This window comes from Tachyglossus aculeatus, chromosome 16, assembly GCF_015852505.1.
Source record: "Tachyglossus aculeatus isolate mTacAcu1 chromosome 16, mTacAcu1.pri, whole genome shotgun sequence".
In the NCBI taxonomy this organism is placed as follows: Eukaryota; Metazoa; Chordata; class Mammalia; order Monotremata; family Tachyglossidae; genus Tachyglossus; species Tachyglossus aculeatus.
In genome coordinates, this window is record NC_052081.1 from 49240098 (window position 1) to 49254361 (window position 14264).

General features: G+C 54.0%; 1 protein-coding gene across 1 annotated transcript; it reads right to left on the reverse strand.

Moving 5' to 3' along the window:
• Positions 1–7684: 7684 nt before the first annotated feature.
• Positions 7685–9230, reverse strand: PTAFR (platelet activating factor receptor). The gene has a single exon (XM_038758421.1). The coding sequence runs from the start codon at positions 9228–9230 to the stop codon at positions 8190–8192; it is 1041 nt and encodes a 346-aa protein (XP_038614349.1). The 3' UTR covers positions 7685–8189.
• Positions 9231–14264: the final 5034 nt, after the last annotated feature.

Below are 14264 nucleotides of genomic sequence, written 5' to 3' on the forward strand. Positions count from 1 at the left end.
AATTGAGACTGATTTTTAAGCAGAGCTTCCCCTCAGTTCAAAGGGGCGGTACGATTGGGCGCAATCAATCAATCAATCAATCAATCAATCGTATTTATTGAGCGCTTACTGTGTGCAGAGCACTGTACTAAGCGCTTGGGGAGCACAAGTTGGCAACATATAGAGACAATCCCTACCCAACAGTGGGCTCACAGTCTAAAAGGGGGAGACAGAGATCAAAACCAAACATATTAACAAAATAAAATAAATAGAATAGATATGTACAGGTAGAATAAATAGAGTAATAAATATGTACAAACATATATACATATATACAGGTGCTGTGGGGAAGAGAAGGAGGTAAGATGGGGGGATGGAGAGGGGGACTTGGGGGAGAGGAAGGAGGGGGCTGAGTGTGGGAAGACCTCCTGGAGGAGGTGAGCTCTCAGTAGGGCCTTGAAGGGAGGAAGAGAGCGAGCTTGGCGGATGGGTAGAGGGAGGGCAAGGATGTGAGCGTCGCACAGAGCGTTTTTTGGACAGTTGCAGTCCATGCCAGTGACTATCGTAGACCCCCTTTTCCAGTCTCTTAGCATTTCGGGGGGCAGGGCGGGCCTGGCTGACACTATGCCCCCTGTTTGGGTGGAACAGCGCTGCCGGGGATCTGTGTGCAGAACCAGTAAGCTCGTCATGGACAGGGAATGTGTCTGTTTACTATCTATATGTGCTCGCCCAAGCGCTTAGTACAGTGCTCTGCACCCAGTAAGCGCTCAATAAACACGATTGAATGAATAAATGAACGAATGAACAGGATAATAATAATAATAATAATAATGGCATTTATTAAGCGCTTACTATGTGCAAAGCACTGTTCTAAGCGCTGGGGTAGATTCAAGGTAATCAAGTTGTCCCACGTGGGGCTCACAGACTTAATCCTCATTTTCCAGATGAGGGAACTGAGGCCCAGAGAAGTGAAGTGATTTGCCCAAAGTCACACAGCTGACAAGTGGCGGAGCCGGGATTTGAACCCATGACCTCTGACTCCAAAGCCCGAGCTCTTTCCACTGAGCCACGCTGCTTCTATTTATTTTATTTTGTTAGTATGTTTGGTTTTGTTCTCTGTCTCCCCCTTTTAGACTGTGAGCCCACTGTTGGGTAGGGACTGTCTCTATATGTTGCCAACTTGTACTTCCCAAGCGCTTAGTACAGTGCTCTGCATACAGTAAGCGCTCAATAAATACAATTGATTGATTGATTGATTGATTGATTGACCTCCAGAGACTCGATGCCCCTGAGGTAGGGTGGCTGCTACCTGCTCTCTTGAGTCTCTGCCCCAGCCCTGGAGAACGCGGAAACTATCAATCAGCGATTTTTATTGAGCGCTTACTGTGTGCACAGAGCACAATCTACTAACTCTCTTATGTTGTACACCCCGAAGCACTTAGTACTGTGCACATTAAGCACTCAGTAAATGCGATTGATTGATTAATTAAGCTAGCTCTCTTCCTCCCTTCAAGGCCCTGCTGAGAGCTCACCTCCCCCAGGAGGCCTTCCCAGACTGAGCCCCTTCCTTCCTCTCCCCCTCGTCCCCCTCTCCATCCCCCATCTTACCTCCTTCCCTTCCCCACAGCACCTGTATATATGTATATATGGTTGTACATACTTACTACTCTATTTATTTATTTATTTATTTTACTTGTACATTTCTATCCTATTTATTTTATTTTGTTGGTATGTTTGGTTCTGTTCTCTGTCTCCCCCTTTTAGACTGTGAGCCCACTGTTGGGTAGGGACTGTCTCTGTGTGTTGCCAATTTGTACTTCCCAAGCGCTTAGTACAGTGCTCTGCACATAGTAAGCGCTCAATAAATACGATTGATTGATTGATTGATTGATTAATTGATGATTGATTGGGCCCCCAAGGTGGCACAGGGGTCAGCCATGTCCGCGGGGCCTGGGAGCTGGCTGTGGCTGGACCCTCCTGTCTCCCCATCTGTCACAACCCCACCTTTCCCTACCCCACCTTCCGCCCCCCACCCCCAGCCCCCACTGGGCCTTCCTGCTGCACCCCAGCTAGGGAGAGGGTCTGGATGGACTCCCACCACTACCGGCTTTGGGGATGGCTTGGAACAGGTGGTACCGGGAGAAGGCTCATGGCAACAGAGGCAGAGAAGGCCCTAGCCAGGGACACCGGGAAAGCAGAGGGTCCTGGGGGTGACCCCAGGGGTTGGCAGGATGGGAGTGGTTCTGGAGGGAAGGGCGTGAGGACGGGCGAGAGCAGGGATATTTATTGCGGAAGGAGCTTAGAGGAGACTGGAGTTCCTGGAGCAGGAAGGCAGCAATTTCGGAGCGGCCCCGGGCACCGAAAATGCTGCTCCGCTTCCTCCCCGGTTCCCACTTCTCGTTTCAGCCTGTACTAGCTGCTGGGCAGTGAGAGGAAACACACGGGGCATGGGGGCAGAGGGAACAAAAGGCCCGGCCCAGGCCTGGCGGGGAACTAGTGGGTGGCAGGGTCTGGAAGATGGAGAATCAGACAGGGAAGGAAAGATTTTCAGGAGGAGCTGGCTGCTCGGAGCCTTCAGAGCAGTGAGTCGGGGATGGACGAGTTGAGACAGAGCCGGGGATGGGCGCGGAGGGACCTGGGGGGAGCTGAGAGGGAGAGCAAAACAAGACAGCAGGAAAGGGAAAAGGGAGCGAGCCGTCGGGAGAGAGGCTCAGAGCCGACCATCGGAGCCTCCGGGGTCGTCCAGAAGCCATGGGGAGTCTCTGGAGATCTTTGAGCAGGGGAGGGATGAATAGACCCTCCCTGCTAGACTGTAAATTCCCTGATCGTGTCTACCCTACTCTGGGGTACTCTCCCAAGGGCTCAGTACTGTGCTCATAGTAGATGCTCAGGAAATGCTATCGATTAATTGATGAAATCTCCATCTGGATCCGATGGGCAATCACTCTCCCCACCCTCAAAGCACTGAAGGCACATCTCCAAAAGCCCTCATTTCCTCTACTCCCACTCCCTTCTCCGTCACCCTGATTTGCTCCCTTTAATCACCCCTCCCTCAGCTCTCCTGCAATTATAAAGAAATTCTTAAATTAGTGATTTATATTAACGCCTGTCTCCCCCCCTCAACTGTGAGCTCATTGTGGGCAGGGAACCTATCAGCCAAGTCTGTTATATTGTCATGTCGTACTCTCCCAAGCCCTTAGTATAGTGCTGTGCACATAGTAAGGGCTCATTAAATATGATTGATTGATCTGAATGGCAGAGAGACTCAGGGGAAGAGGCAGGAGGCAGGGAAACCAGCAAGGTTACCAATGTGGGAGTCTAGCCTGGAAGGTGTCAGGGCTTGACCGGGGTGGGGTGGAGAGAAAGGGGTCCACTGGTGGAGAAGGAGGTGGCTGATGGCAGTGATGGAGACTGGGTCCCCACCTGCCTTATATGAGCCTCCTCCCTGCCCCTCTCTCATCTTCCATGACACCAGTGAGTCTGAGTCCTGCCTCTGTGGGTCTGGCCCAGCTCGGGCCTGCCTTAACAGGCAGCTGGTGGTCTTGGGGGGTGTCCAGCCACCCCACCACCGAGCCCCTCGCAGGACCATCCTGGATCACGGGCCCCCTGGATGGGGGCAGTTACATTATGGCTCTCAGGGGGGTTGGGGAAGAGGCAGCCAGGACCAATTTCCTCCAAAGCAGGGCTTCCCACCACTGAGTCGTGGCTGGACACGGTCCCCCAGACATGGAAACCCCCGGGAAGGGCCATTCCCTCGGCAACAGCAGCTTCTCTGACTACAAAATCCTCCGGGCCTGTATGCAGTCATCACGACAAAGCACGCACACACACACACACACACAAAAAGTGTCCCTAGCAGTCTCTGTTCCGCTCCTTTTCAGTTTCCTGTACAAAAGGGAAATTCAGTATTGAGCAAGGGGATGCTGGAGGTTGGGACTGGGAGGAGGGGGAGAGAGGTCTGGCCGAGATGAAGGAGTGTCAGTCCCATGGGGGTCCTTGCTGGGAGAGAACGGACATGGTTGGTTCAGGCTGGACCCAAGGCTGGGAAGAACTGCCATTTCCCAGCTTGGGAGAGGTGGTGGGTGGGTGGGGGGCTCTTAGCTGACTGGCCTTGTCACCTCTCAGCAGAGCAGAAATCTGGGTTTTTCCCCAGTTGCCCAGCAGAAATCAGGATCTTTCTCGCTCTGCACAAGATTTCCCTCCAAGGCTGTAGGGCGGCCTCTCTCCCTTGAGCAGCTAGTACATCTCATCATCAATCGTCTCCTTCTGGTCAGAGGAGGATGAGGGGTTTAGTACAGAGCATTGTATCGGGTAGGTCCTCAGACGGTACTGTCACTGCTACCACTACAACACGCTGCCCCCATTTAATGGGAGAGGAGGCCTCACAATCAATTGCAGCTCGGAGCAAAAAGGCAATGGAAAGATGGGCAGGTGGACGAAGAAATGCTGCAATAGTGGACGAGACAAATCGATACGATCCAAAGTGCTTGGAGCGGCTGCGGGCGGTTGAGTGCTGAGGTGGGAGCTGGATGGGTGTGATCCGGCCAGAGGAAAATGAAGCAGGAAAAGTTTCCTTAAGACTGGGCTGTCAGAAGGTTCTGAGGAAGAGGAGAGCTGTGAGCTGGTGGATTTTCAAGGGGAGGGTCTTCTAGACCTGCTCTCCATCTTTTTACCCCCACCCAGACCCACTTTGTGAGGCCAAGACAGGGGGCATCTCCTTTGGAGCGTGGTGAGACATGGAAAAAGGAAAACAACTGGAAGATCCCTGTGGCCAGAGCCATCACCAAAGGGAAATACTGAAGGATGAAAGAGCGAAAACTGGGGAGCCAGGGGGTTTGAGGACTTGGGCACCAGGAGACATGGGCAATGTGGAGGTTGTGAACGTCGTGAGGCCATGGGTGTCGCAGGGTATGGATGCTGTGGGGCCGTGGTCGTTGTGGCCTGCCACTGCCTTGGTTTGCTGTTCCAAAATTGTCTCCTCACATGCTCCTCACTCCCTCTCTCTCTGCAGGCTGAAAGCTGCAGGATCAGCACTGAGCTTCCTGGTCAATGAAGGAACAGTGGAGGTTGGGAGGGGTCATGCAAGGGTCACTACCACTCTCCTAGGTGTCACCACACCTGCAGTCCAGGCCAGCCTGGGCAGGGTGGGGGCCGTGGGGACCCGGGGATCCGGGACAGCAGTCCCAGACCTCACTGCACTCACCTCCTGCCTTCCGAGAAATTCAAAAGGCCCGGAAATTGCTCCAAACTGACCACCACTGGCACCAGCTCTGCCATTTCCAAGTCTCCCCTGGGACTCACATTTCTGCGCGTCTGCCGGCTGGGACCAGGGACTGAGAGACTTGTTTCTCCTTGTTTCCCTGGGAAACCGAGAGAGCAAATGACAAATGCCACACCCAGAGGGAGACCGCTTCATAGAGGGGCTGTGGGACACAGTGTCTTCGGTCCTTTGAGCTGGGAGGGACCAGAGGACGGAACATAGATACTTCAGATCCGGCAATGCCGGGTGGGCCCTGGGGAGGGAATCCAGAGGGGCACGATATGGGCTCTTTAAATTTATTACTCTATTTATTTTACTTGTACATATCTATTTTATTTATTTTATTTTGTTAGTACGTTTGGTTTTGTTCTTTGTCTCCCCCTTTTAGACTGTGAGCCCACTGTTGGGTAGGGACTGTCTCTATATGCTGCCAACTTGTACTTCCCAAGCGCTTAGTACAGAGCTCTGCGCACAGTAAGCGCTCAATAAATACGATTGATTGATTGATTGATTTAAATCCTGCAATTGGAGGAAAGGGGAGGGGTTGGCCTAACCGCAGCTCGATGAGGAGGTTGAACGTAGCCCATGTCCCTCCCCTGACACAAAGACCCATTTCCCGGGACTCATCCAGGAGTCTGTCCTCAAGTCAGCCTGCCCTGAAGTTGATTTACAACAATTGTTTATTGTTGTACTGTACTCTCCCACATGCTTAGTACAGTGCTCCGCTCCCAGTAAGCACTCAATAAATACGATTGAATGAAGTGCAGCCCACTTTGAGCAGCATCCCACCCCAAGCAGCAGTCTGCCCCAAGCCATAGCCTACCCTAAGGAATAGCTGGCCCAGAGGGGCAGCCCACCCCAAACCATAGCCTGTCCAGAACAGCAGTTGGCCCAAGGGGTGGCCCACCCATGGGGAGTAGCCCACCCCAAGCGGCAGCCTACCCTGAGCAATAGCCAGCCCTGAGTAGCGGTTATTATTATTATTATTATCATGGTATTTGTTAAGCGCTTACTAGGTGCCAAGCACTGTCCTAAGCACTGGGGTAGATATAAGGTAAGCAGGTTGTCCCACTTGGGGCTCACAGTCAATCCCCATTTTGCAGATGAGGTAACTGAGGCCCAGAGAAGCTTGCCCAAGGTCTCACAGCAGACAAGGGGCGGAGCCCATGCTCTTTTCACTAAGCCTTGCTGCTTCTCTAGTAGTTGGCCTGAGAAGTAGCCCACCCTGAAGAGGAACTCACCTTCGGCAGGGCCGGCTTCAGACATCAAGGTGCCTTAAGGCAGGGCTACAAGAGTCATCCCCTACGTTCCTAATGACCCACCCCATCACACTGCATGGGAATACAAATTCATATTGTTATTACTAAGGTACATGTTAAGCACTTATTATTTGCCCTGCTCTAAGCACTGGAATAGACAGTTAATCAGGTTGGACACAGTCCCTGACCCACACAGGGCTCACCATCTAAGTAGGAGGGAGTGGGATTTAATCCCCATTTTACATATGAGGTAACTGAGGCACAGAGAAATAAAGTGACTTGCCCAAGGTCACACAGCAAATACGTGGCAGAGCAGGGATTAGAGGACTCCCAGATCCAAGCTCTTTCCGCTAGGCCATGCTGCTTCTACTCCATGTTTTAGGGAACAGCATCTCTCCTTTTTATAAAATTATGTTATTTGTTAAGCACTTACTATGCGCCAGGCACTTTACTAAGCGCTGGGATAGATACAAGCTGATCAGGTTGGGCACGGACCATGTCTCACATGGAGCTCACAGTCTTAATCCCCGTTTTACAGACGAGGTAACTGAGGCCCAGGGAAGTGAAATGACTCGTCTAAGGTCACACAGCAGACAAGTGGCAGGTCTAGAATTAGAACCCAGGTCCTTCTGACGACTCCCAGGCCTGTGCTCTAGCCATTAAGCCACACTGCTTCTCTCCCCACATCCCCCCCCCACCATCCCTGTGGGTGCCCGTTGGCGGAGCACCCCAGGCAGCCTAGCTCTGAAAGCCCAACTTCTGCCCCACTAAGGGACAACCGCCATTCGGTCACCATCTTTGCAAAGGTCCTGTAAGCTGCCCCGGGCACGCAGTGCCCCTTGGATGCTGCAAGCCTGGCTCATTGCCCGCAGCCGGCCTTGCCTGCCAGCGGTCCTGCTGATCCAGCCCGGCGGCAGCCTCCTCAGGGCCCCGCTGCTGCTCCATCCGGGCTGTAAATATTAACGAGGCTGTTTGTGTATCAAAAATAGATTTACTAATTCATACCTTGTGATGGCAGAGCCAGGCAGACAGGCAGCAGGGGGTTCATATCGCTGTGGACCCCCCCCCCGGGGACCTGGCTGGCTCCCCATAGGTGCCAATCAAGCGCAGGGAGTTGGCGGGGAGCGGGGCAGGCAGCCTTCATGCTTCAAGCTGCAACTGCCACACACATGCTTGCACTCACGCACTTGCATGCTCATGCCCCGAAACCCACACACACCCACATCGCCTTGCCGGTGGCATTGCCCGAAGCTGACACCAGCATTGGGTCACTTGGGGGATCTCCGGTCCAGCAGGCCCAGAGACCTTCCGGCACTTTGACTTGAGCCTTCCCAGACTTGTGGCAGTGATGGAATCTTACAACTCGCAAGCATGAGGCTTAATGGGGTGCACGGGGTTTGGGGAGAGAATTGGGCCCCCCGGCTCAGATATTTTCCTGGGTGGGTGCCAGGGTGGTGTCTGGGGGTGTCCAAGTGGAGTGTCCAGGCCTCTTCGGCCTCAGAACCCCAGGGGCGATGGTCTGAGGGGGTGGCTCTGCCCGGGCCTGGCCAGTGGTGGGTAGCCGGGTCTACTGGCCTCTGGCTCGGGGCTGGGGAGTAGCTGGCCGGGGCAGGCACGTTCCAGGCTCCCGGCCCGGGTCCCTGTCCCGTCCCCGGCCTGACCGGGCCGGTCCTTGGGAGCGGCAACTCTGGCTACTGCTTGATGGAGTAGCCGGCGAAGGCATTAAGTGGCATGGCGACCCCCTCGGTGCCCGTCTCGGTGGTGGCCCGGGAACACTTGCGGCTCCCGCGCAGGCTGCGCAGCTTCTCGGTCAGGTGCTTGCGGAAACGCTTGGTGAGGAAGCAGTAGATGACCGGGTCCAGCACGCAGTTGGTGCTCAGCAAGCAGAGCGTGACCTGGTGGGCGTCGTTGATGCCCTGGTGGTTCCGGTGGTTGTGCCACTTCACCTCGGCCAGCGTCCAGGGCAGCTGGACCACGTGGTGGGGCACGAAGCAGATGATGAAGACGGCCAGCACGGTGCACACCATCCACAGGGCGCGGCTCTTGACGCCCGCGCCACGCGGAGACTGGGCCTGAGGCGGCTGGGCGAGCAGCGTGTGGATGATGGTCAGGTTGCACACTAAGATGAGCAGGAAGACTGCGAAGAAGCTGGCGACGATGAAGATGTGAATGGCCAGCACTGCCTGGCTGTCCTTGTCATAGCTCTCGAAGCAGCGGGTCACGTTCCGGCCAGATTCCTCGGTGGCCGTGTTGGTGCCTTCGGCCACGAGGAAGTACAAGGCACTGGCCACGATCAGCACCCAGATGACCAGCGACAGGATGATGCCCCGCTTGCGCGTGGTGGCCTGGGCCGCCTTGATGGGCCGCGTCACGGCCTGGAAGCGGTTGTAGGTGATGACACCCAGGAAGGCGACGGAGCAGTAGGTGTTGATGAAGAAGAGGCAGCCGGCCACGTTGCACAGGAACGGGGGCAGGATCCAGTCACCGCGGTTCCAGTAGTACACGATCCACAGCGGCAGGGTCACCAGGAACAATAGGTCGGCCACCGTCAGGTTCACCATGAAAATCTTGATCTCGTTCAGCTTCTTGGTGGGGTAGAGGCGGGCGAAGACCCACAGCACGTAGCCGTTGGCGAAGACGCCCAGCACGAAGATGATGCTGTAGGCCACGGGGAAGAGGATGTAACGGAACTCGGAGTCCACTCGCCTGGTGGTGTTGGGGCCCGGCGACATCGCTCTGTGGGGAGACGCGGCCCGGCTCGGGGACGGACCCTCGGGTTCTCTGGGGCTCCTGCAAAAAAAAGCAAATTCTCGGCGGTCACTGGGGCTGTGGCTGGAAGCGCCCCTGGTTCTCATCTCCCAGCCCGGGGCAGGACCCACCCACCCAACATCTCCCCCTCCCCACAAGGACTCTGTGGGAGGGACTGTTGTGAATGAGATGGAGGCGGGAGAGGGCATCCTGGGCCTCAGGGAGGGCAGAGGGTGGGGCAGGGCTGAAGAGGAGGGAAATGCCCAGTGCCCTCGGGGAAAGCCTGGCCGTAGCTGGCACAGACCCAGACCCACCCTCTTCCCACGGGCTCAGGCCTCTTCCTTGGAATGTGTCGTCTCGCCTCTCACGCAGGCTAGTTCTCTCCCAGGACCTCTCTTTCTCTCTGATCATCCAGATCTGCGGCCTGCCCCACCGAGCTCAGCCTGCTATCCCCGGCCCCCCGCGCGGGCACATACAAACCCGTGGGGAGATTGAGGGGGTCTGGAGGACCCCCTTTTTTAATGGTAAGTCCTTACTTGGTACTAAGCAATGGGGTAAATACAAGCTAATCAGATTGGATACAGCCCACGTCCCACGCTCACTGTCTTCATCCTCATTTTACAGCTGAGGGGACTGACCCCTTCTGCCCCATAGAGCGGTGGGTCAGTCGGGGACCTGCCCTCCCGGCACTTCCTGCCCCTCCCGCGCTGCCAGCCGATCTCGGACTTTCGCCCCACAGACTGGACCGGCTCCGGGCTTCCCTGTGTCCACCTGCAGGGCAGCGAGGAGGGGGGACGAGGGAGCTGGAGGATCCACGGGGCCCCAGGGGGCCCTTAGCTGTCCCCGAATAGGAGCCCGCCCCAGCCAAAGCAGGCAGCGGGGGTCGCGGCCTATAGGGTCGGTCGCGGCTGGGAGAGTTTGAGCTTGGAGATCTTCCCTTTTCAAGAGAAACTGGGGAGGCCCAGTTTCGCAATAGCCCCCGCCCCTGCAGGCGGCCCACTGCAGCGGGGCTGAGTCACCCCAACAGCGGCCCTGATGTTTCCGTGACGTGTTCACAGGGCTCGCACCCACGGCCACGTGCGCCTCCCGGCTCAGGGCGCGCCGGGCAGGTACGCCTTGCCCAAGCCCTGGCTCGTCCTGCCGGACCCCACTCCTGCCCCTGAGGAAGGCGACCCTCTGCCCCCCTGTCTGGCCCCCCTGTCTCCCCAGAGTCCCCATGGTCTCTGGTCCGTTTGCAGAACCTCGCTTGCCCAGACCGCAGGCTTATCCCTCGGCTCAGCTTCTCCGGAGCCCCATGCCCGAGCCCCTGCCCGGGCTGAGCGTGGGCCCAATACCAGCCAAATCTGCAAAGATCGGGGCAGGAAGGGGCTCCCCAGGCCAAGGCACCCTGGGGCCAATGGCTACCCCCGGGTGCTGAGGCTGGGTCAGAGGCGGGAACGTGGGTTGCGCTGTACCTCGACTACTTCTGGGAACCCCTCCCGGAAAGAATACCACAGTTCCCATTAACCCTCTAAGCGGAGGGATGGGCGATAGGACCGGCAGAACTATCTGCCTTTCTGCCGGCTCCCGGGATATCCCACCCCACCACCTAATCCCTGCTGCGACCAGGCGCCTTTGGCAACCATGGCATAATAGATAAAGCACAGGCCTGGGAATCAGAAGATCATGGGTTCTAATCCCAACTCCACCATTTATCTGCTGTGTGACCCTGGGCAAGTCACTTCACTTTTCTGGGCCTCAGTCACCTCACCTGTAAAATAGGGATAAGACTGTGAGCCCCATGGGACAACCTGCTTACCTTGTATCTACCCCCATGTTTAGAACAGTGCTTGGCACACAGTAAGCGTTTAACAAATACCACGATTATTATTCTCTGGGCTTCAGTTACCTCATCTGTAAAATGGGGATTAACTGTAAACCCCATGTGGGACAGGGGCCTGCATCCAACCCTATTTACTTGTAACCACCCCAGGGCTTAGTACAGTGCCTGGCACATAGTAAGTGCTTTACAAATACCACAATCATTATTATTACCCCTGATGGCAACCAGTTGCACCTGCTCAGTGGTGGAGATGGGGGTGGAGGCGATGGACTGGGCCGAGCTGGGTGGGCAGTTTCTCACCTGAGGCCAGAGGCAGAGGACTGGGCGAGGAGCCATGCAGCCCCAGGCAGAGCTGAGAGACACCATCAGCCCCTCCCTGATTAACTGCTCTTCCTCAATCAATCAATGGTATTTATTGAGCGCTTACTGTGTGCAGAGCACTGTACTAAGAGCTTGGGAAGTACAAGTTGGCAACATATAGAGACGGTCATCACTCCACTCCACTCCATCACTCCAGGACTGGCCTGGTCCCACCCTCCACCGGGAGCTGGCAATAACATAGCCAGCTTCAAAGACAGCAGCAGCTGGGAGAAAGTAAGTCTGGCAGGGGCAGCAACACAGAAGAAACCCCACATTCTTTCCTTCCTCGCCCTCTACATTACAGAGAAATCAATCAATCAATCGTATTTATTGTACAGCACTGTACTAAGCGCTTGGGAAGCCCAAGTTGGCAACATATAGAGACGGTCCCTACCCAACAGTGGGCTCACAGTCTAGAAAGGGGAGACAGACAACAAAACATATTAACAAAATAAAATAAATAGAATGGATATGTACAAATAGAACAGAGTAATAAATACGTACAAACCTATATACATAGATCAATCAATCGTATTTATTGAGCACTTACTGTGTGCAGAGCACTGTACTAAGCGCTTGAGAAAGCAGCGTGGCCTGGTGGATAGAGCACAGGCCTAGGAGCCAGAAGGACTTGTGTTACAATCCTGCCTCTGCCACGGGCCTGCTGTGTGACCTTGGGCAAATCACTTAACTTTTAGACTGTGAGCCCACCTTTTAGACTGTGAGCCCACTGTTGGGTAGGGACTGTCTCTATGTGTTGCCAATTTGTACTTCCCAAGCACTTAGTACAGTGCTCTGCACATAGTAAGCGCTCAATAAATACGATTGATTGATTGATTAACTTCTCTGGCCCTCAATTACCTCATCTGTAAAATGGGGATTAAGATTGTGAGCCCCATGTGGGACTGGGACTGTTCCAACCCTATTTGCTTGTATATACCCCAGCGCTTTATACAGTGCCTGGCACCTAGTAAGCACTTAACAAATACTACAATTATTATTACTGTATCTACGCTCTTGAATACTTTAGAATGGGAGCATCAAGTGGGATATGGACCGTGTCCAACCTGATTATCTTCTATCTACCCCAGCACTTAATACAGTACTTGGCACACAGTCAGCCCTTAATAGCACTGTTATAATTGTGACTCTCACCACCCTGCTGCCTCTGGAGTTCCTCCTGCCCACCCTCTGGGCCCCTTCTTCCTCTACTGCTGCTGCTGCTTCCTCCTCTCTGGTTCCCGTCGACCAAGATAATCAGCTCGGAACTGGGCTGGACCTTCAAGAGGCTGCCAGGGTCCCTGCTCAGAGGACACAGTGGGCATCTCACTCTGCAACACCCCCTATCACACACAAATACCCACATGCACACACATGTTGTGGGCAAGGAATAAGTCTGTAATATTGTTATACTTTCCCAAGCGCTCAGTACAGTGCTCTGCACACAGTAAGTGCTCAATAAATATGATTGAATGAACGAATGAATGAATGCCCTCAGTATGCTCTCAATAAATACGATGGACTGACTCTCACACACACACACAAACACACATGCACATTGACACCCATATGTGCACACATACGCAACACCCCCCTCAATCACCAATGCACACACTCATGTTTGCCACACCCTCATTACCACCCTCTCCACCACACATGTGCACACCGACCCCAACCGCATCAATCAATCAATCTATCATATTTATTGAGCGCTTACTGTGTGCAGAGCACTGTACTAAGCGCTTGGGAAGTACAAGTTGGCAACATATAGAGACAGTACCTACCCAACAGTGGGCTCACAGTCTAGAAGGGGGAGACAGAGAACAAAACAAAACATATTAACAAAATAAAATAAATAGAATAGATATGTACAAGTAAAATAAATAAGTAAATAGAGTAATAAATACGTACAAATATATATATATATAAACGCGCTGTGGGGAAGGGAAGGAGGTAAGGCAGGGGGGATGGAGAGGGGTAGGAGGGGGAGAGGAAGGAGGGGGCTCAGTTTGGGAAGGCCACATACACATTCACCACCCCCTATAGACTGTAAGTTTGTTGTAGGCAGGCAACATGTCAGTAGTGGATAGCAAACAGGGCTAGGAGTCAGAAGGCCATGGGTTCTAATCCCACCTCCGCCACTTGTCTGCTGCGTGACCTTGGGCAAGTCACTTCACTCGCTTAGAACAGTGCTTCGCACATAGTAAGCCCTTAACAAATGCCATCATCATTATTATTATTATTCTCTGGGCCTCAGTTACCTCATCTGTAAAATGGGGATTGAGACTGTGAGCCCCATATGGGACAGGGACTGTGTCCAACTTGGTTTGCTTGCATTCACCCCAGTGCTTAATACAGTGCCTGGCACATAATAAGCGCTTAACAAATACCATCGTTATTATTATATTGTACTCCCCCAAGCACTTAGTACAAGGCTCTGCACACAGTAAGCACTCAATAAATGTGATTGATTATTTACTTGATTGATCCCTCCCCCCCGCCCCATCGTCTGGAGATAGGCTCATATTCAGAGTCCAAAATCTGGGGAGAAGAGGGGCTCTCTTTTTCCAGCCCATCCCCCTGTTCCCCTAGCCAGGGCATACTAAAGCCTGTCCCGTCAAGGATGGCAGGAACTGTCAGAATTTGGCTACTGACCAGGTCCTCATTTGACTTAGAAGGAGAAACTGAGGCCCCCTGGGGCTGTCTGACCCTCAGACCCCGGGGCCAGACTGCTGGGGGACATTACTTGGACAGACTATCAGATGGTGGCTGAGGCAGAGAGTTTTTTTCCTTTTCTGTGGATCTTTGAATTCTCTAGATCTCCTGCTTGAGTGGG

Bases quoted from the DNA above. Each gene is read 5' to 3' on its own strand.
- PTAFR (XM_038758421.1), bottom strand. From the start codon at position 9,230: ATGTCGCCGGGCCCCAACACCACCAGGCGAGTGGACTCCGAGTTCCGT.